Source organism: Sapajus apella, unplaced genomic scaffold (genome assembly GCF_009761245.1).
Source record: "Sapajus apella isolate SASKATOON/1434 unplaced genomic scaffold, GSC_monkey_1.0 scaffold151, whole genome shotgun sequence".
NCBI lineage: Eukaryota > Metazoa > Chordata > Mammalia > Primates > Cebidae > Sapajus > Sapajus apella.
In genome coordinates, this window is record NW_022437091.1 from 2,157,437 (window position 1) to 2,179,101 (window position 21,665).

At 49.1% G+C, this 21,665-nt stretch overlaps 2 protein-coding genes across 12 annotated transcripts; both read left to right on the forward strand.

Moving 5' to 3' along the window:
• The first annotated feature begins 1,369 nt into the window (after positions 1–1,369).
• On the forward strand, positions 1,370–11,014 carry DCAF11 (DDB1 and CUL4 associated factor 11). 11 transcript variants are annotated; one of them, XM_032265609.1, is made up of 17 exons: positions 1,370–2,226; positions 2,509–2,596; positions 2,689–2,699; positions 2,847–3,053; positions 4,199–4,326; positions 4,546–4,673; positions 4,946–5,010; positions 5,324–5,424; positions 5,657–5,803; positions 6,018–6,072; positions 6,412–6,480; positions 6,786–6,843; positions 6,938–7,123; positions 7,745–7,898; positions 8,410–8,562; positions 9,957–10,063; positions 10,158–11,014. In XM_032265609.1, the coding sequence occupies exons 4-17, from the start codon at positions 2,899–2,901 to the stop codon at positions 10,290–10,292; spliced, it is 1,641 nt and encodes a 546-aa protein (XP_032121500.1). In that variant the 5' UTR covers positions 1,370–2,226; positions 2,509–2,596; positions 2,689–2,699; positions 2,847–2,898; the 3' UTR covers positions 10,293–11,014. The 11 variants fall into 11 exon arrangements, with proteins under 11 accessions (XP_032121500.1, XP_032121499.1, XP_032121501.1 ...); XM_032265613.1 differs by having other exon boundaries at positions 2,104–2,226; positions 2,847–3,030; XM_032265611.1 differs by having other exon boundaries at positions 2,114–2,226; positions 2,847–3,030; positions 4,254–4,326.
• A 5,493-nt stretch (positions 11,015–16,507) lies between these two features.
• FITM1 (fat storage inducing transmembrane protein 1) lies at positions 16,508–19,057 on the forward strand. The gene is made up of 2 exons (XM_032265619.1): positions 16,508–18,034; positions 18,419–19,057. Exons 1-2 carry the CDS (start codon positions 17,439–17,441, stop codon positions 19,029–19,031), a joined length of 1,209 nt encoding a protein of 402 aa, XP_032121510.1. The 5' UTR covers positions 16,508–17,438; the 3' UTR covers positions 19,032–19,057.
• Positions 19,058–21,665: the final 2,608 nt, after the last annotated feature.

The window sequence follows — 21,665 nt, forward strand, 5'->3', positions numbered from 1 at the left end:
TGGTCTCAATCTCCTGACCTCATAATCCACCCACCTTGACTTCCCAAAGTGCTGGGATTACAGGCATGAACCACCGCACTCAGCCTATTTTTTTTCCTTTTTTGTAGGCTGGGTCTCACTATGTTGCCCAAGCTGGCCTTGAACTCCTAGCCTCAAATGATCCTGCTCCTAGCCTCCCATAGTGCTGGAATTACAGTGGAGAGCCACCGTGCCCAGCTCACTTGTGGGTTCTTAAGCACTAAATGCTGTTAGAAGATTCTTCAGCAGATCAACTAGTGGAAGAGGCATGAAGTAATACAATTTGATTTTGGATGATTACTGAGAAAATAACCTCAATCAGCTAAAGAATCTGTAAGATTTGAAGGCCTTAATTTAAAAGACAAAGAATTGATAAAGGTTTTTTGTTGTTTTGTTGTTTTTGTTTGAGACAGTTTCGCTCTTGTAGAGCCAGCTGGAGTGCAGTCACGTGATCTCAGCTCACCTCCACCTGCTGGGTTCGATTCTTCTGCCTCAACCTCCCGAGTAGGTGGGATTACAGGAGTGCGCCACCACTCCCGGCTAATTTTTTTTTTTTTAAGTAGAGACGGGGTTTCACCGTATTGGCCAGGCTGGTCTGGTCTCGAACCCCTGACCTCAGGGGATTCACCCGCCTCAGCCTCCCAAAATGCTGGGATCACAGGCGTGAGAGTCACCACGCCTGGCCAATTTTTTTAAAGATGATTCCGTCACATTCTGACAGAATGGAGGTGAAATCAATCAATAAATAAAGATTCCGATTTTCCAGGCTGGGTAACCCAGAAACCACGGTATCCTAAAGTCTCAATAAACCTTAAAGCACAGAAAGTAAGTAATCTGGCAATACGTGATGCGCGCCCAGCAGCCCGCCTACATAATCAGTGGAGCCAAGCGCAAGATGAAAATGCCCGGCACTTGCTTTAAAATTATTAATTTCAAGACCGTTAACAGTAGAACGTTAAACAAAGCATTATGGATGTAGAGTCCATCAAAGCTAGTCCTGGTGACAGGCTCAGGTCTCGGGGTCTGGAGACCAGGAGACGTCGCTCGAAAGCCGGCCAAACCCTCGCCCTCACTGACAGAGGCCCCAGAAGGGCCCAAGAAGGCAGAGCCCATCGACGCCCTCAGGAGCGGGCGGAGGGAAGCTCGCAGCTTTCCCAAGGGAGTGCAGGCTGCGGGGACTGAAGTTCAGCTCGGACCCTGAGCCTCTAAGCCCGGGACATCAAGGTCCTTCAACCCACACGCCTCCTCACCCAGCCTGGTCGAGGATCAGAGACGTGGCAAGCCCCGGCCTTGGACTCAGGCTTATTACTCAACAACCGGCTGACGGGGGCAGGAGGCGGCGCGCGCACCCTGGACCCGCGGCCGGGGGCAAAGAGGCACAGCAAGGACAGAGAGACTAGGGAAGGTCTGCAAATCGCGGAGGGCCAAGGAAGCTTCTAAGGGGAACTGCCGGAACCGGAAAAGCTCTGAGAGAACAACGCGTATATTAGGGAGCGTCTGCAAAGACCGCAGCGGAAAGCCAGGGATCGTCTAAAAAGTTGCAAGAGCGGTTTAAGGGAGGTCTAAAAGGGGGCAGTCCCAACAAAAAGGTTTCCAAAAGCTAAGCCCGGAAGGAAGGTGTGGAAGCCTACTGGGACGCCGGGCACCCCTGAGGACAGGACCGACTGGAGCTGCAGCCGACGACAGGAGAACGGCTCCAGCTGGACGGAGGAAACAGTGGGGAGAAAATGCGTGGGGGAGGCCTTGGGCACTGTCTGAAAAATGCGATGCCAAATGATCTTTAGGGACAGACAGTAAATTGTATCCCTTGCTAAAATACCTCTCGGTAGTGAACCACCAATTATTTTTTTTTAAGCCCTGCTTTTCAGCCATTACGTCTAGTTTGGCTGTCTCTGATCCAAGAGGCTGCCAGTTCCCACTTACTCCTCCCCAACAAGGGCGAAAGGCCCGCCTCCGGTGCGCACTTTCTCCTCCCCTCAGGCCCCTGGCGCATTCTCCCGCCTATCTATCAATCACCGTGCTCCGCTGTTCAGTTGGCTGGCCAAGGGGGCGGGACCGTCGTGTGACGTTTGCAGCCCGCCGGCCAGGAAGCCGCGAGATGTGTGACGAGGTAGGCGCATGACGGAAGAGCGGTTGGCCAACGCAGCGGCAGCAGTCGGTGTAAACAAGGCCTCTCGCCGTTGCCGGTCCTGCGACCGCTCCGGGCTGGTGGGTGGTCTCCCGGGGGGCGGTAACTGCCAGCTTCAGTGGGAGGTGCTTCTCGGCTTCCTCCCCTTCTTGGCGTACACACCCCCGGCGCACCACGTGGGCGTGAGGCAAGGAAGAGGTGGGGGGTAGGCCAAATGTTATTTTCATTGGCTGTCACTGCTGCCGGCTTTCGTAAGGAAGCGCTCTGATTGGTCGGTAAGAGGGGGCGTCGAGGGTCTTTGAGTCTTAAGGCTTCTAATTGGTTAGATGAGATGAGATTAGTGACGCTCTTTCTTCCTCGAGGGGCTTCGATTGGTCTGTCAGAGAGGTTACCTGGGAATCCAACACCGCCCAACAACCCTCCCGCTCCCCAGTCCTGGGACTTTAATAGGTGAGTTTGGTGTAGAAAACTGAGAAATCTTTCTAAAATTGGTGAGGTAGGGTAGCGCCCTACGCTTCACTCTCGCTTTCTTTGCTTCACAGGATTGGGGAAGGTTTGTGTTTCTGACGCCTTGGTAGTTGGCATAGGCTAAAGGAAAGGGATCTCAGCCCCGAGAAAGGGTCGCCCTCCTAGAGATAGCTACCCCATCTCAGGAGACCCTGGTATTTCTAGAGCACGCTTTGCTTTCACCAAACCCAAGGAGGTGACAGGTGGAGCCCCCGCACAGGACCTAAGAATGCTGTGACCAGAAGATGGGATCACGGAACAGCAGCAGTGCGGGATCCGGGTCCGGAGACCCCTCCGAGGGTTTGTCCCGAAGAGGGGCTGGCCTGCGTCGGAGTGAGGAAGAGGAAGAAGAGGATGAAGATGTGGATCTGGCCCAGGTACTGGCCTATCTCCTCCGCAGGTAACTTACCCTCTGGTGTGACCCCACCAGGTGCTACCACGGTCCCTTGATCCCAACTCCAGGCAGGAAAATTACAGAGGTTAGGAAATGGGATTTGCCCAGAACAGCCGTTCTGTTTGTGCGGAACAGCCTTTCCCTGTTGGGCACCCATGGCACGCAGCTCCATACCCAGTAAGAGTAGTTCTTAGCTAGGGAGGGTCACCAAGAGGACCTGCTCATGTGTTTGAGGGACTATTCAAGGGAGCCTCTCTCGCTGTGACTAAACAAATATAATCTGTTTTCCAAGTAAGTTTAAAACAAAATGGGGCCTGGTGGGAAAGGAGTGATGTAAGGGGTGAAGAGATGGGAAGGGAGTGTTGAACTTTTTAGTAAGGCATTGATACGTGATATGAGGCCACTCTGATTACTTGAAAAACAAGTTTAAATTGCCCTGACCTGTTCTTGAGGAAAGAGTACCTTGAAGGAAGAGACCACCTAGAATTGACTGGAAGAGTGCAGCTGGCTTTCTTTCTTTCCTTATGGCTATTTGGGGAAAAGATGAGCATGGGGGTCCCTTCTGAATATTGTAGTCTTGTTTGTTTGTGTTTTGTTTTGTTTTTGGTAGACATAGACAGGATCTCACTGTGTTCCCCAGTCTGGAGAGCAGGCTATTCACAGGTGTGATCACAGTGCACACCACATCCTGGGCTCAAGCATTTCTTGCCTCCCAGGTAGCTAAGACTACAGTTGCACACACCACTGCATCCAGCTTAGAATATTGTGTTCTGTGGTGGACTTCTCAGGCAGAGGCTCAGAAGGAAACACTGTGAGAATGTTTCGCTCATTGGGAGGTCAACTTAGTAGGTCATGTCCGCAGCGTATTGGTTGTGCCCTTGCTCTAATGAAATGCTGTTAGAATGTTTAACTCGCTGGGAGGTCAACTTAGTAGGTCATGTCCACAGCGTTGTTGGTCTCGCTCTTGCTCTAAGAGTAAGACTCACTTTCCTACTGTGTTTTATAGGAAACTGAAAATAACAGCCAAGATCTAGTCAGCCTGAAACCTCAAAATGAATACCAAGTGGTCTAAGAGCTAGATAGCCATTGACTCTGAATTTGTTGGTTTGGGGGAAGAAGTCCCCTCCATTATACTGGGGGTCTCTCCACAGAGGCCAAGTGAGGTTGGTGCAGGGAGGAGGTGCAGCAAATTTGCAATTCATTCAGGCCCTCTTGGACTCAGAGGAAGAGAATGACAGAGCTTGGGATGGTCGTCTTGGGGACCGATACAACCCTCCTGGTAAGAGGAAAAGGCCCTAATGTTGGAAGACTTTTACTAGAAAACCTTTTAGTGATATTTTGAGTAATACAATACATTAAAAGAAGGTGCAATAATTTAGGGAATAAGGGAGTCCTTATAACCCCAGTATATTCAGCCATAGGGGTGGGCTTGGGTATGGTTCTGCTAACTGTCCCCTGAGGCTGAAAGACCTAGGATGAAACTTCTTGGTACTCACAGTGGATGCCACCCCTGACACCCGGGAGCTGGAATGCAATGAGATCAAGACACAAGTGGAATTGGCCACAGGGCAGCTGGGGCTTAGGCGGGCAGCCCAGGAACACAGCTTCCCTCGAATGTTGCACCAGGTAGGCCTCTCCACCGCCCAGCCTGGCAGCAGGACTGCCAAAGCAGCCAGAAGCTCTGCCAGCCCCAGAGAAAAAGAAAGTAAACTTTTCAAGGAAGTCTCAAGGGCTAGTGCTGGAGAGTTAACCAGCCTCCATCAGAGTTCTGTGGGACAGACTATGGTGTGTTGTGTCTATTTCTATAACAAGAGCAATATCTTTGGAGGAGGGGGCTTGATATGGCTGAAGTGGCCCTCTGTTTCTGCTAGCAATATTCCCCAATCCCTTCCATTTAGAGAGAACGGGGCCTCTGCCACCGGGGAAGCTTCTCCCTTGGAGAACAGTCTCGAGTGATATCTCAGTGAGTATGGGGCTTGGTGAAGAGACTCTAAGGGCCAGATAAGTCTTATCGCCTAAAGTTTGAACGAGTTAGTGTTAAAGGAGCCTTGGAGATATTAAAGGTTAGGTTAAATGGGGTTGAAACTTTGAGAGTAAACAAACTGGAAAAGTATAGAAATTTAAAGGATAGTGGAATGGTTGAAAGACAGGGGATTGCACTCGCAACCAAAAGAGAATGACTTTGTACTGATATTCTAGCTCTGTAAGGATTCTGCTAATTGGGATACTCCTTATCCTGAGTACCCCTTATCCTCACTTTCTCTCTCCTTCCCTAGCTTCTTGCCCAATGATCTGGGCTTCACTGATAGCTACTCTCAGAAGGCTTTCTGTGGCATCTACAGCAAAGATGGTCAAATATTCATGTCTGCTTGCCAAGGTACCAGACCCTGGTCCTGTCAACTGTCTTTTCCTGGAACATGGAACGTTCCCTCTGACTGAGGCTAGAAAGCCACAGACAGGGAGCTCAGACCTGGCTTAGGGATGCTTACCCAGAGCATGTTTCCCATGATAAAGCGAAGATTCCACAGGTACACTGAGTGGCAGACCTCTAATCTAGGAAAGTTACAAGGAAAGTGTTCCATAATTCTGCCTGATCTCTACTTATACAGACCAGACAATCCGACTATATGACTGCCAGTATGGTCGTTTCCATAAATTCAAGAGCATCAAGGCCCGCGATGTAGGCTGGAGCATCTTGGATGTGGCCTTTACCCCTGATGGGAACCACTTCCTCTACTCCAGCTGGTCTGATTACAGTGAGTATGCACCAGGCCTCCACTGTCTCTCTACCCTGGGACCTGAGGTTTCCATGTGCTCATCCCCTCTGAGCCAGGATTCCTCACTTTGTCCAGGGAAGATCACTCCCAAAGTGCTCCAACATCCTTGTCCTTTGTTTGATCTCTTCCCTAGCTTCATGTCCACTCTCCTTCCCCCATGCCTGAAAGATTCTTGTTTTTCTTGCTGTCTTAGTTCATATCTGCAATATCTATGGTGAGGGAGATACACACACTGCGCTGGATCTCAGGTACTGGCTTCCCTTTCTGGTCAGACTCATCAGAAACTTCTCAAGGGAAGCTCTTCAGGAGCAAACCTCTGAGTTGGAAGTTCTGCTTAGGGGGAAGTGTATACTGGTGGATCTGTGTGGATTCCTGGAAGGGAAGCAGCATCCTGTCAGCCAGAGGATTGGGTAAATGGATGGCTGCAGGATTATTTCTGGGTTTTCACTGAGGATCTGCATTGTGGTGCATGTTAAGCGGACTTCTTTTTTCCCCTGGGGATATGCCTTACAACCATTGTCAGATTCTATGTAGATTAGCAAAAGCTGAAGGGAAGTCCACTTAACCCAGTTCCTTCTTGCTTTCAGGCCAGATGAGCGTCGCTTTGCTGTCTTCTCCATTGCTGTCTCCTCAGATGGACGAGAAGTACTAGGAGGGTGAGTGCTTGTGGGATATGTTTCCTTCAATTAACAAGATGGGGGTTCCCCCAGAGATGAGCTCTGCTGTACACAGATGGCACTGGCAGCTGCAGAGAAGAACCAGATCTTCTTCAAGGTCAGGATTTACAAGTTGGTTCACCTCTTGCTCTCCATTTCCCCCGCACGAGAGCCTCCTTGAAAACACAGCTAACTCTTCCCCCATGACCCAGAGCAGGATTTCTCAGTGGGACTCTCTAGAGCACATACCACATTGATCCTCACAATCATGGCTCCAGGACCATCCTTTATTGCTTCCCTTTCAGGGCCAATGATGGCTGCCTGTATGTCTTTGACCGAGAGCAGAACCGGCGCACCCTTCAGGTATGGCTCCTGAGACAGAGCCTCTGCCTCCTGGTCTTTGGCTTATTATAAGACCTAGAAAGAGATCTTATATTCTGGCGTCCTCTTCACCTAGATTGAGTCCCATGAGGATGATGTGAATGCAGTGGCCTTTGCTGATATAAGCTCACAAATCCTGTTCTCTGGGGGTGATGATGCCATCTGCAAAGTGTGGGATCGACGCACCATGCGAGAGGATGACCCCAAGCCTGTGGGTGCACTCGCTGGACACCAGGATGGCATCACCTTCATTGACAGCAAGGTGGGCCAGGAAACAGGACTGCACAGCCAGGCTACTAAGGTTCTGGTTGCTCAGGAGGGCATGAAAATGGACTGGTGTGGGAATTTGACAGTTCCTTATTAGCCAAGGTTTATAAGGGTTGGAGTTTAGGGTAGGGGCTCAATCTAGGGAACATGAATTCCATCTGTACTTACCAGTCCTCACGGAGTAGGGCAGGGCTTTCTGTACAAAAAAAATGGAAGACCAGCCAGGTAGGTGGCTCACACCAGTAATCCTATCACTTTGGAAGGCCGAGGTGGGAAGATCGCTTGAGCTCAAGAGTTTGAGAACAGCCTGGGAAACCTAGTGAGCCTTTGTCTCTATTTTTTTTTTTTTAATTAAACATTTTTTAAAAAGGAAAATGGAAGACAGTCTGATCCAGGATAGAATAAGAAAGCCAGCCAGTAACCTGGGCACAGAAAGGAAGACCCAGCCAGGTGGTAGAATCTGAGGCAGAACAATGAAAATGAGTTCACCTGGATAAAGAAAGAGGCAAGCAAAGCCAGAGGCTGGAGTTCTGCTCAACTAGAGAATGGGCACTAGACTGACAGGTGCTGACATTTGTAAGCTCTGATGCTTCACTATCCACGTTTGGATTCATAGGGTGATGCCCGGTATCTCATCTCCAACTCCAAAGACCAGACCATCAAGCTCTGGGATATCCGACGCTTTTCCACGCGGGAAGGCATGGAAGCCTCACGCCAGGCTGCCACACAGCAAAACTGGGACTATCGCTGGCAGCAAGTGCCCAAAAAAGGTGAGACTGGAAGTACAGGCACAGTGGATTTGTCTGTAGCCTGGGAACCCTGGAGCCCTCCCCCTCAGCCCTCTTTGCCAGGTATTAACACTTTATTTGCTAAATCATGGATGGGATGGCCAGAGGTTCCTAGGATTGGAGCCTGGGTGGGGGGTCACTCAGAATCAACTAATACAAAAGTATTTGAGTATGATTAGCGAGCAGGGCCATATTGGAGACTCCACTGACGATTAGGTGGAGAAAGAGCCACCACTTGGACTGGGCGTGGTGGCTCATGCCTGTAATCCAAGCACTTTGGAGGCCAAGGCAGGCGGATCGCCTGAGGTCAGGAGTTTAAGACCAGCCTGACCAACATGGTGAAACCCTGTCTTTAAAAAAAAAATAAAGAGCCACCACTTGAAGGTTAGAAAGACAGTTGTCTCTGGGCATACACACTTGCTCAGGACTGGTGGTACAAAACAATCCCAAAGCAGATTCCCTAACCTAGGGCTTACCCTGCATCCCTACCCAGCCTGGCGGAAGCTGAAGCTCCCCGGAGACAGCTCCTTGATGACCTACCGGGGCCACGGAGTGCTGCACACCCTCATCCGCTGCCGGTTCTCCCCCACTCATAGCACCGGCCAGCAGTTCATCTACAGTGGCTGCTCCACCGGCAAAGTGGTTGGTAAGGATTGTGTCAGAACAGGGGGCGTCAGGAAGGGCAGGAATGACTCTTTTCCATTCTACCTATAACCACCACTGACCACCTTAAAAAGCCCACTGACAGCTACAGGTAAAATCTAATTTAGCTTGGAGGCTTAAACAGAGAAACAGAAAACATTCTATTCTTCAGCATTTTAAATTAAGAAAAGGAACATAGAATTCTAGTCAGTAAATATAATAGACTGCCAAAAATGTAGTTGGTTCTCTTTTTCAGCCAGTCAAGGAAAGAGGTTGCAGATGAAAGGTAGGAGGGAACAGAGATAAAATGATACAGGAAGATGGTAGCAAGTAGTAAAGGACATGCAGTCGCTGAAGCAGAAAGAAAGAAGAACCTGGGCGCGGTGGCTCACGCCTGTAATCCCAGTGCTTCAGGATGCTGATATGGGCAGGTTGCTTGAGCCCAGGAGTTTTAGACCAGCCAGGGCAACGTGGAAAAAACTCGTCTCTGCAAAAAATGGCTGGATGTGGTGGCACAGGCCTGTAGTCCCAGCTATTTGGGAGGCTAGGGTGGGAGAATCACCTGAGCCCGGGAAATCGAGACTGCAGTGAGCCATGATTGTGCCACCACACTTCAACCTGGGTGACAGAGTGAGAAACTGTCTCAAAAAAAAAAGGAGGGCTGGTGCAGTGGCTCACACCTGTAATCCCAGCACTTCGGGAGGCCAAGGCAGCAGATCACCTAATGTTAGGGGTTTGAGACCAGCCTGGCCAACGTGGTGAAATCCGGTCTCTACTAAAAATACAAAAATTAGCCAGGCATGGTGGCAGGCACCTGTAATCCCAGCTACTTGGAAGACTGAGGCAGGAGAATCACTTGAACCTGAGGGGCAGAGGTTGCAGTGAGCCAAGATCGTGCCACTGCACTCCAGCCTGGCAACAAGAGTGAGACTTCGTCTCAAAAAAAAAAAAGAAAAGAAGCACAAGCACAGCTACAGATATAAGGAGCCTGAGGCAGGGCAGTGTTGTCCCTAGGGAGACACTCACAGACCCATGACAAAAAAAAAGATGTACTCTGTCTAGACAAGTACACGCCTCAGACAGCTCAGTTTTCACTTTTGTGGTGACTTCCATATTTTACTAAAAGCTTTAAAGCCACTGCATTTTCTTAACTGTAGCCCCTATAAAATTTAGCTAAGGATGAGAAATACCCACACCACTAAACCATACCCTCAACCCAAGGTAGGGAAAGGAACAGGGATAGAAGCAGAAATAACACAGCCTTCTGGTGTGGGCTCTGCCCCCATGTGAACAGGGGAAGTTGCCTGAGAGGCAGGTCAGTGGTGCTACTCACAGGGAGGTGAGGGATAGTTTAGAGTCTTATGGTGGTCCCTTTCCACTCTTGCCTGTCCTGGACAGTGTACGACCTTCTCAGTGGCCACATTGTAAAGAAGCTGACCAACCACAAGGCCTGTGTGCGTGACGTCAGTTGGCACCCCTTTGAAGAGAAGATTGTCAGCAGTTCGGTGAGGTTACAAGGGTTGAGGGGGCTGGCACATGTCTGGGGCTTGGACTTCGGGGGCAGCACGTCCTGACTACTTGCCACCCTCTGCCCTGCAGTGGGACGGGAACCTGCGTCTGTGGCAGTACCGCCAGGCTGAGTACTTCCGCGATGACATGCCAGAGTCCGAGGAATGTGCCAGCGTCCCTGCCCCAGTGCCCCACTCCTCTACAGCCTTTTCCTCACCCCAGTAGATCCGACCTCCAGCCCCATGTAGGATGAACCTCTTGATAAGCTCTCTGCCTCTTCCTCCCTTTCTCCCTTGTGGGGAATGTTTGGAGGAATCACTGGCATTGGATGGGGAGAAACAGAAGCCCAGGCTCTGAGCTTCAGCTGAGCCCTGGAAGATCCTCCCCACGGGCAGAGTGGTCTCCTCACATGCTCACACCCAGTCAGATTGAGTCCCTATCTCTGGCCAGAGTTTGGCAGGAGTGCCATTATCTGGGGTGTGGTCTCTGCTAGCAAGATAAGTGTCCTGGGTGTTTTTTATCATGTTTAAATGTTAGGGGTTGGCTCCTAGAGTAGACGCCTGAGGCCACATCTGAACAGACCTGTCAGCCAGGCCTGTTGCCTGAATCATGTTGAGGATTCAACTGGCCAATCACAGGGCAGGTGTCCTGGCCTTTCTTCCTGAGGTCTCTAGGGGAGGGGCATGGGTAAGGGTGTTTCCTCCGCACCTTCCTGGGGTGGGGATTCTGACTGCTTTCCTGTCAGGGTCTTTGGGGTAGGACAGGCTGTGGTATGAGAGGTGGGAGTCTCCAAAAGGCTCCTTGTGGCCCCTCATAGGGCAGGCCCTGCCCTCTGAGAAGTTCCCATCATGCCGGAGGCATGCAGCTTTAAGGAAGTAGGTTGAAGTAGGACTCCTTCGTCCTCTCACCGGCTTTGGCTCCCTCAATAAACTCTGTGTGGGAACCTGGCTCAGTGTCTGTCTCTCTCTCACACTCTCTCCTTTTCCTATTTGAGGTCTTTCATCCTCTCTCTTCAGGAAAACAGTTTCAACAGAGCCTTTTTCTTTTTTTTTTTTTTGTGGAGGGGGAACGGAGTCTTGCTTTGTTGCCAGGCTGGAGTACAGTGGCATGATCTCAGCTCACTGCAACCTCCATCTCCCAGGTTCATGCAATCCCCCTGCCTCAGCCTCCTGGGTAGCTGGGACTACAGGCCTGAGCCACCCCACCTGGCCAATTTTTTTTTTGTATCAAGAGATAGGGTTTCACCATGGCCAGGATGGTCTCTATCTCCTGACCTCGTGATCCCCCCGCCTCGGCCTCCCAAAGTGCGGGGATTATGGGCGTGAGCCACCGCGCCCAGCCTCAACAGAGTCTTTAGCTGCAATCCTGTGTTGGAGAAAATACCCTTCTGATGCCCCATGATAAAGGGAAATACCAAAACCATTTGTTCACTGAGCCTTGCAGCAGGTGCTGCCTCACCAACTTCAGAAGCTTCCCTGCAAGTAGATAGCAAGAGAGCACACTCTCTGTTACAGCCTGGTAATACCCAGGAGGCAGAGGTTGTGGTGAGCTGAGATTGCGCCACTGCACTCCAGCCTGGGTGACAGAGTGAGACTCCCTCTCAAAAAAAGAAAAAAAATGTTGCTCTCAGACTCCTGGGCTCAAGTGATCCTCCACTTCAGCCTCCCAAATGCTTGGAGTATAGGCATGAGCCACTGTGCCTGGCCATGAATGGTTTTTTTTATTTTTTTGAGACGGAGTCTTGCTCTGTCACCAGGCTGGAGTGCAGTGGTGCAATCTCGGCTCATTGCAACCTCCACCTCCTGGGTTCAAGCGGTTCTTCCACCCCAGCCTCCCTAGTAGCTGGGACCACAAGTACATGCCACCATGCCCGGCTCGCCATGAATGTTCTTAATGGCATCTAGAATGGTGAATCCTTTCCAGAAGGTTTTCAATTGCCTTCGTCTATAGCTATCAGAGGAATCAGTGTGGTAGCTGTAGTCTTACGAAATGGATTTTTTTTTCTTTTTTTTTTTTTTTTTGAGACAGGGTCTTGCCCTGTCACTCAGGCTGGAGTGCAGTGATGCAATCTTGGCTCACTGCAACCTCTGCCTCGCCCTGTACTCAAGCAATCCTCCCGCCTCAGCCTCCCAAGTAGCTGGGACTACCAGCACACACCAGCACACTTGGCTTGTTTTTGTTAATTTTTTGTAGAGATGGGGTTCAAAATGTATTTTTTAGACAATAAGACTTGCAAGTCACAATTATTCCTTGATCCATGAGCTGCAGAATGGATGTTGTTAGCAGGCATGAAACCATTAATCTCCCTTTATATCTCCAGAGTTTGTAGGTGACCAGATGCATTGTCAATGAGCAGTAATACTTTGAAAGGAAACTTTATTTCTGAGGAGTGGATCTTAACAGCGAGCTTAAAATATTTTGTAACCCATGCTGCAAACATATGTGCTATCATGTAGGTTTTGTTGTTTTATTTATAGAGCACAGCAGAATACACTTAGCATAATTCCTAAGGCCCTAGGATTTTCAGAATGGTAAACGAGCATTGGTTTCAACTTAAAATCACCAGGTGCATTATCTCCTAACAACAGTTAGTCTTTCCTTTGAAGCTCTGTAGCCCAGCCTTGACTTCTGTCTAGCTGTGAAACTCCTGTATGGCATCTTCCAATAGAAAGCTGTTTTGTTTGCTTTGAAAATCTGTTATTTAGTGTAACCACTTTTATTGGTGATCTTAGCAAGATCCTGTGGATAACTTGCCGCAGCTTCTACATCAGCACTTGCTGCTTCACCTTGCATTTTTATGTTATAGAGATGGCTTCTTTCTTTGAGCATTATGAACCAACCTCTGCTAGCTTCCTCACCACTCTCAGTCTTTACAGAATTGAAGAGAATAGTCTAGGCTCAGTAGCTCACACCTGTGATCCCAGCACTTGGGGAGGCCAAGATGGAAGGATCACTTGAGGCCAAGAGTTGGAGACCAGTTTGGGCAACATGGTGAGTGGAGGCATGCACATGTAGTCCCAGCTACTTAGGAGGCAGAGCAGGAGGATTGCTTGAGTTCAGGAGTTGGAGGCTGCAATAAGATATGATCATGCCGCCGCACTCCAGGCTGGGCAACCAAGCAAGACCCTGTCTCTTTTTTTGTTGTTGTTAAGAGATGGGGTTTCACCATGTTGGCCAGACCAGTCTCGAACTCCTGACCTCAGGTGATCCGCCCATCTCAGCCTCCCAAAGTGCTGGGATTACAGGCATGAGCCACCGCACCCAGCCCAACCCTGTCTCTTTAAAAAAAAAAAAAAAAAAAAGAAGAAGAGAGGGCCTGGTTCTGGATTAGACTTTGGTTTAAGGGAATGTTGTGTGGCTGCTTTAATCTTCTATCCAGACCACTGAAACTTTTTCCGTATCAACAATAAAGCTGTTTCACTTTTGTGTCATTCATGTGAAGTAGTAACTTAATTTCCTTCAAAAACTTTTCCTGGACAGGTGCAGCGGCTCACTTCTGTAATCCCAGCACTTTAGGCAAAGGCAGGAGGATCACTTGAGCCCAGGAGTTTAAGACCAGCCTGGGCAACACAGTGAGACCCCTGTCTCTACAAAAAATTTAAAAATTAACTGAACTTAATAGCATGTACCTATGGTCCGAGCTCCATGAGAGGAGGATCGCTTGAAACGACTGGGGAGGTCAAGGCTGCAGTGAGCTGTGATCAAGCCACTGGATTAGGCTTTGGTTTAAGGGAATGTTGTGGCTGCTTTAATCTTCTACCCAGACCACTAAATTTTCTCATGTCAGTAATGAGACTGTTTCACTTTTGTGACAGAAAGTGACCCTGTTTCAAAAAACCCCCAAAAACCAAGGTATTCATGTACTAATAATACATTTTAGACTACTAACAGTGATAATGAAAATAGAATCCATAGGGGAAAAAATAACTCTTGGGCTTTATGGTCACAGGAAAATTTTATTTTTATGTTGTTATTTTTATTTTTTGATATAGTCTTGCTCTGCCGCCCAGGCTGGAGTGCAGTGGTGCGATCACTGCTCACAGCAACCTGAAATTCCTAGCTTCAGGTGATCTCCCCATCTCAGCCTCCTGAGTAGCTGGGTGGGCACCCCTATGCTTAATTAATTTGTGTTTATTTTTGTATGGACAGGGTTTCACCATGTTGCTCAGGCTGGTTTCAAACTCCTGGGCTCAAGTGATCCTCCTGCCACAGTCTACCAAAGGACCAGAATTGCAGGTGTGATCCACCACACCCAGCCCAGAAATTTTAAAAAGTTAAATTTTTTAAGTTATATACTTTTTTTTTTTTGGCAGAGAACTGTGATAAATGCTCAATAAAAGACTTTCAGGCATAAAAACATATTAGAATAAATTTTATGAGGGAGTTGAATGGAAATATAATTTCTGTTTTTTTTTGTTTTTTTTTTTTGAGATGGAGTTTCACTCGTTACCCAGGCTGGAGTGCAATGGCGCGATCTTGGCTCACCGCAACCTCCGCCTCCTGGGTTCAGGCAATTCTCCTGCCTCAGCCTCCTGAGTAGCTGGGATTACAGGCACACGCCACCATGCTCAGCTGAATTTTTGTATTTGTAGTAGAGACGGGGTTTCACCATGTTGACCAGGATGGTCTCGATCTCTTGACCTCGTGATCCACCCGCCTCGGCCTCCCAAAGTGCTGGGATTACAGGCTTGAGCCACTGCGCCCGGCAATTTCTGTTTTTTTTGAGACAGAGTTTCACTCTTGTTGCTCAGGCTGGAGTGCAATGGCATGATCTTGGCTCTCCATAACCTCCGCCTCCTGGGTTCAAGCAATTCTCCTGCCTCAGCCTCCCGAGTAGCTGGGATTACAGGCATGTGCCACCACGCCCAGCTGATTTTGTATTTTTAGTAGAGACAGGGTTTCCCCATGTTGATCAGGTTGGTCTCGAACTCCTGACCTTAGGTGATCTGCCTGCCTAGGCCTCCCAAAGTGCTGGGATTACAGTTGTGAGCCACCTCATCTGGCTGAAATATAATTTTTCATGTAAAATCTTGTCACATGTGTTTTAGTGGATAATGGTGAAGTATCTTAAGCACTGTAGTATTTAAATTTCATTGGATACATTTGAAAGAGTGATTTAATGGTTTTACTTTGAAATGTCAGTATATAATACACTAGAACTACTTAAAACCACTGTGAGACAAGGCATGGTGACTCATGCCTATAATCCCACCACTTTGGTAGGCCAAGGCAGGAAGATCACCTGAGGCCAGGAGTTCAAGACCACCCTGGTCAACTTAGTGAGACTTTGTCTCTACAAACAAACCAAAAAAAGATTATTTATTTTAAAACAAGGTCTCCCTCTGTTGCTTCGGCTTGGAGCACAGTGGTGCAATCACGGCTCACTGCGGTGTCAACCTCCTGTGCCCAAGTAATCCTCCCATTTCAGCCTCCCAAGTAGCTGGGATCACAGGCATATACCACTATGCCTAGCTAATTTTTTTTATTTTTGTAGGGACGAGGTCTCACTATGTGAGACCAGCTCAGGCTGGTCCCCAACTCCTGTGGCTCCTCAGGCTGGTCCCAAAGTGCTGGGATTACAGGCATGAGCTACCGCACCTGGCCAGAAAATTAAAAATAAACTAGGCATGCTGGTGCATTTCTGTAGTCCCAACTACTCACTCAGGAGGCTAAGGCAGGTAATCACTTGACCCCAGGAGTTGGAGGCTGCATTGAGCCATGATAGCACACTGTATTCCAGCCTGGGCAACAGAGTGAGACCCTGTCTCAAAAAAATAAATAACAAAAATTTAATAAATAAAAATGGGGGGAAATTTTTTTTCTTGAGACAAAGTCTTGCTGTGTCACCAGGCTTGAGTGGCGTGATCTCAGCTCACTGCAACCTCCACCTCCCAGGTTCAAGTGATTCTCCCGCCTCACCCTCCCAAGTAGCTGGGACTACAGGCACACGCCACCACACCCAGCTAATTTTTGTATTTTTAGTAGAGACGGGGTTTCACCATGTTGGCCAGGATATCTCCATCTCTTGACCTCAGGTGATCTGCCCACCTCAGCCTCCTAAAGTGCTGAGATTACAGGCGTGAGCCACAGTGCCCAGCCAGGAAAATTTTTTTAATTAAAAAAATTAAAAAGCTACAATGAAACATTTTATGCCAAATAAAAAAATATGTAGAGAGTCTGTAGGTCTTCAAACTTCTTTTTTTTTTTTTTTAAGACAGAGTCTCACTCTATCGCTCAGACTGGAGTGCTGTGGCATGATCTTGGCTCACGACAACCTCTGCCTCCTGGGTTCAGGTGATTCTCCTGCCTCAGCCTCCCAAGTAGCTAGGATTACGGGTAGCCACTACCACACCGGCTAATTTTTTTTGTATTTTTAGTAGAGACGGGGTTTCACCATGTTGGCCAGGCTGGTGTCGAACTCCTGACCTCAGGCCATCTGCCCAATTCACCCTCCCAAAGTGCTGGAGTTACAGGCATGAGCCACCACACCCAGCCTAGTTCAAAATTATTTTATAGGGTTTATTACAAGCCACTGTTACTAGGTATGGGCTTTAGGATCTAGAAGGAATCTGATTGATTATCCAGTCTGTCTTGATCAATTTATAGGGGAAGTTGGTTTACTGAGGACCAAAGAGGGTTCATTGATTTTCCTGAAGTCACACAGTTGGGCCCAGAACATGGGTGTCCTTGCTTGCTCATTCCTTTCACTAATTCCTCTGTGCTCTGAAATCCTACCAGTTTTGAGGAATGAGGAATAAAGGAAAAGTGATCTTGAAACAGTTACTAACAGGCTCTCTCTGCGGGTAGGTGGCTCTCTTCTGCCCTGCTGCTGCAGCCTCAGCAATCAGACTGGGAGGGCAGGCTAGTATAGAGAGCCCAGAGGCCCAGGGTAGTTTGTTGGAGGATGGACTTAAAGTTTCAATTGACTCCTGTCTGGTGATTGCCCTTTTAGGGTGTCCTCCACCCCATCACCTGGGAGCAAACTAATATTTAGGGATCTGAGGGTACACAGCAGCGCTGGACCAAACTAGCCCATTAGAGCACCTCAATCCAGATAGGAACTAGGGCAGAGCCAAGCTGCTGAGGTCACAGATCACTGAAGTGGAGACCCCTGCTGATCTGCCTCTGAAGACCTAAGATGGTCACAGCGCTGTGCACAGCCACCTTGCTGCATACTGCAGTGGCAGGTCTTGTGCTCAGACCCCAGGAAAAGTGCTAGATGACACTGATGAGAAGACTGACAGCTTTTTTTTTTTTTTAAATGACTTTCAAGGTTTGGTTAATTTTATCTTCATGACCTCTGATTTCCCTGTGCAGCAAATGGTAAAGTAGGGGTAGGGGTAGGCAGAGAGGGACAGACCCCAGCAGTCTATGGACAAGGACAGCCCTGAACAGCTGGCCCTGAGACACGAACTGGAACATGGTTGGAGCCTGGGACACAGGGCTAACAGGAAAGGACACAGACTGCTGTCAGGACACATACTACCACACACCCAAGGCCAGGACCCTGCTGACGTGGCAGACCTCCACCCTGGCCCCTTACTGCCCCCCGCCCCTCTCCCCCGCCTGCCAGCTGCCAACAAGGCTCTGCCTTGTGTCTGCCACACCTGTCACTGCCTGTCCTTGTCCGGGGAGGGGGGGCCCATCAGCCCCTCCTCAGCTGCCCAGCAGAGCAAGCAGTTATTGGGGAGGGGAGGGAACATGGAGCGGGGGGCGGTGGTGGGGGCAGGGCTGGGGGCTGGGGACCGAATCCGGGCACTCCTGGGCTGCCTGGTCAAGGTGCTGCTCTGGGTGGCCTCTGTCTTGCTGTACTTTGGAAGCGAACAGGCCGCCCGCCTTCTGGGCAGCCCTTGCTTACGGCGCCTCTACCATGCCTGGCTAGCAGCAGTGGTCATCTTTGGGCCCCTTCTGCAGTTCCATGTCAACCCTCGGACTATCTTCGCCAGCCACGGCAACTTCTTCAACATGTGAGTCCACTCAAGGCTGTGGGAGCTGGGTCCCTGCACTCTGGGATCCTAGCTCCCTTCTCCAGGCTTCTGTCCTCCTGCCAGTCTGAACACTAAAAATAGGCTAGGAGGTTGAGGAGAAGGTCGGGTGAGGGGGAAGGGAACAGAGCTGTGGGGTACAGGGGAAGTCAGGAGCAGGACTGAAGAGGAAATATGGATCCTGGCATGCTGAATGGCCCTCCAAGGAAATGGCAAAGTTTAAATGACTGGGGGCTGTAAAGGGTATGGCAAGGAGAGAACGGGTGATGATGTGTAGAGTTGGGGAGAGCATAGTGATGGGAACACAGACCAAGGTGGGAGATGGAGCTTGGGGTCTCAGTAGTCTCCCCTCTTTTCTACCCACAGAAAATTTGTGAATTCAGCCTGGGGCTGGACATGCACCTTCCTGGGGGGCTTTGTGTTGCTGGTGGTGTTCCTGGCTACACGGCGCGTAGCAGTAACTGCCAGACACCTGAGCCGGCTGGTGGTGGGGGCAGCTGTGTGGCGGGGAGCTGGCCGGGCCTTCCTGCTCATCGAGGACCTGACCGGCTCCTGCTTTGAGCTGCTGCCCCAGGGTCTGCTGCTCCACGAGCTGCCTGACCGCCGCAGCTGCCTGGCAGCCGGCCACCAGTGGCGGGGCTACACGGTCTCCTCACACACCTTCCTGCTCACCTTCTGCTGCCTGCTCATGGCAGAGGAAGCGGCCGTGTTTGCCAAGTACCTGGCCCATGGGCTGCCTGCAGGCGCCCCCCTGCGCCTCGTCTTCCTGCTCAATGTGCTGCTTCTGGGCCTCTGGAACTTCTTGCTGGTCTGTACTGTCATCTATTTCCACCAGTACACTCACAAGGTGGTGGGTGCCGCAGTGGGCACCTTCGCATGGTACCTCACCTATGGCAGCTGGTATCATCAGCCCTGGTCTCCAGGGAGTCCGGGCCATGGGCTCTTCCCCCGTTCCCACTCCAGCCGCAAGCATAACTGAAATGAATAAAAGCCATTGGGCCTGGCTCTGCCTCATCATTTGGTTGGGTACTTGAAAGGGTAGGAAGAGGGTCTGGTAGTCACTAGGGTTCCTCAGCCATTCCTTACTCTCATCAACCTTAAATGTCCTTCCTTATGCTTGACCTCCATCCCTCCAGCTGTCCTTTCAGCCTCCTAGTTTTTGCAGACTTCAAGCTATCTGGGGACTGAGACATCCAGGAATGGTGCTTCTAAGCCAGGTAATGATGGCCTTAGGTGTGGGCATCATTCTTGCTGAGCAGTTGCTCCATCTCCAGGAGCCAGGTTGGTTTTTCCTGCCTTCTCCACTGAATCTCCACTCTGCTCTCTTCAGGGGCCTACATATCTGGGCACTCCACTCTACCCTTCCTACCTTGTCTTCCCCATAGGAGTCTGTATATGCTCATCTATTTAACAAATGTTTATTGAGCTGAGCATAATTCTATGCCATGTAAATAAGACAAGATTTCTGCTGTTTGGAGGCTTATGAACTAACGGGGGAAGGCAGATAATAGACACACAAATAATAGCAGACACTTGCACTCTGTTTACTCTGTGCCAGGCACTGTTCTAAGTGTCTATAAGTTCTTTACAAAAGTTAACACATTTGGTCTTCACAACAGTAAAAGTATGAGGTAGGTTGTACTGATCTTGATTGGCAAAAAAAAAAAAAAAAAAAAAAATTGAGGTAGTAGTGTTCCCATTGTACCGTTGCAAAAACTGAGACAGAGGTTAAGTAACTTGTTCACAACTAATAAACAGAGGAGCCATGATTACAAAGCTAGACAATATGGTGTATCTTCTATCTTCTAAACCAGGAATTAGCAAACTTTGGCCCTCCTGTGGCCAGTTTTTGTATGACCTGAAAGCTAAGAATAGTTTTTATAATTTTTTTTTTTTTTTTAGGCAGAGCCCTGGCAGTGATGGCTCATACCTGTAATCCCAGCACTTTGGGAGGCTAAGGCAAGAGGATCACTTGAGCCCAGGAGTTTGAGACTAGCCTGGACAAGATGGTGAGACCCTGTCTCTACAAAAAATTTTTTAAAAAGAAAAAGATAGAACTTTTTTACATTTTATTATTATTATTTGAGATGGAGTCTTGTTCTTCTTGCCTAGGCTTGAGTGCAATGGCACAGTCTCAGCTCACTGCAACCTCTTCTTCCCAGGTTCAAGTGATTCTCCTGTCTCAGCCTTCTGAATAGCTGGGATTATAGGCATGTGCCACCACACCTGGCTAATTTTTCTATTTTTAGTAGAGACAGGGTTTCTCCATGTTGGTCAGGCTGGTCTTGAATTCCCGACCTCAGGTGATCTGCCCGCCTCTGCCTCCCAAAGTGCTGGGATTACAGGCATGAGCCACTATGCCCAGCCTACATTTTTATTTTATTATTTTTTGAGACAGAGTCTCAACTCTGTTGCCCAGGCTGCAGAGCAGTGGTGCAATTTTGGCTCACTGTAACCTCTGCCTCCCAGGTTCAAGCAGTTCTCCCATCTCAGCCTCCCGAGCAGCTGGTATTACAGGCCCCCACCACTCACCGGTCTAATTTTTGTATTTTTAGTAGGGACGAGTTTCACCATGTTGGCCAGGCTAGTCTCAAACTCCTGACCTCAAGTGATCAACCTGCCTTGGCCTCCCTAAGTGCTGGGATTACAGGCGTGAGCCACTGTGCCCAGCCATTTTTACATTTTTTAATGGTTGAAAAGCAAAAGAAGAAGATTTTATTACAGGAGAAAATTACATGAAATTCAAATTTTAGTGTCTATAAACTTTTATTGGATTTCACCACACTAATTCATTTACATATGGCAGCTTTCCTGCTACAATGGCAGAGTTGAGTAGATAAGACAGTGTAAGGCCCATAAAGCCTAAAATATTTACTCTCTGGTCCTATAGAAATAAAGTTTGCCCAAAACCTGGTTTAAATCACTATCCTGTAAAAAAAAAAAAAACTGGCTAATAGAAATAAATGCTATGAATGTACTAAAACAGGCTAATTTGTAGTAGATTTGGAGGGAGGTTCTTTATAGAGGATGATGAAAATAGTTCTCTCTGAAGACGTGACATCTAAATTGAGAACCGAATGACAACACCCAGGGCAAGGGTGTTTTAGGCAAAGGGATTATTAACAAGGGCAAAGGCTCTGAGGCAGGAATGAATACGACACATTTGAGAAATAGCCCAAGTATTTGCAAGCGTAATGAATGAGGAGGCAAGCAGTAGAAAGTGAACTTGAAGGGGAGACAGGTGCCAGGCAGGCCACGAAGGACAGCCTTTTGGATTTCATTCTAAGGTCAACAGGCAGCAGAGAAAGGGTTTTAAGCCAGAGAGGCATGAACCCGCTGTTCCGTGAGTTGGGTTATAGAAGAATGACATCTGCAGCCCTGGTCCAGGAGAGAGCTGGTCCGGGTTGGTGCCTGCTCTAGTGCCGGTGTTGCTGCAGGTGCGGAAGATGTTGGCAGAGCCAGAGGCCCACGCTGGCAAGGTTAGGAAAGAGAGGCCAGGTCTTGTTCCATTTCCGGGGAAAGACGGAAGAGCCCTAAATAGGGCTTATCTGTCCCAGGCCGAGCAGGGGAAGAAGAGCAGCAGGTGGGGAGTCAGTGGGGAGGCGGGAGGGGG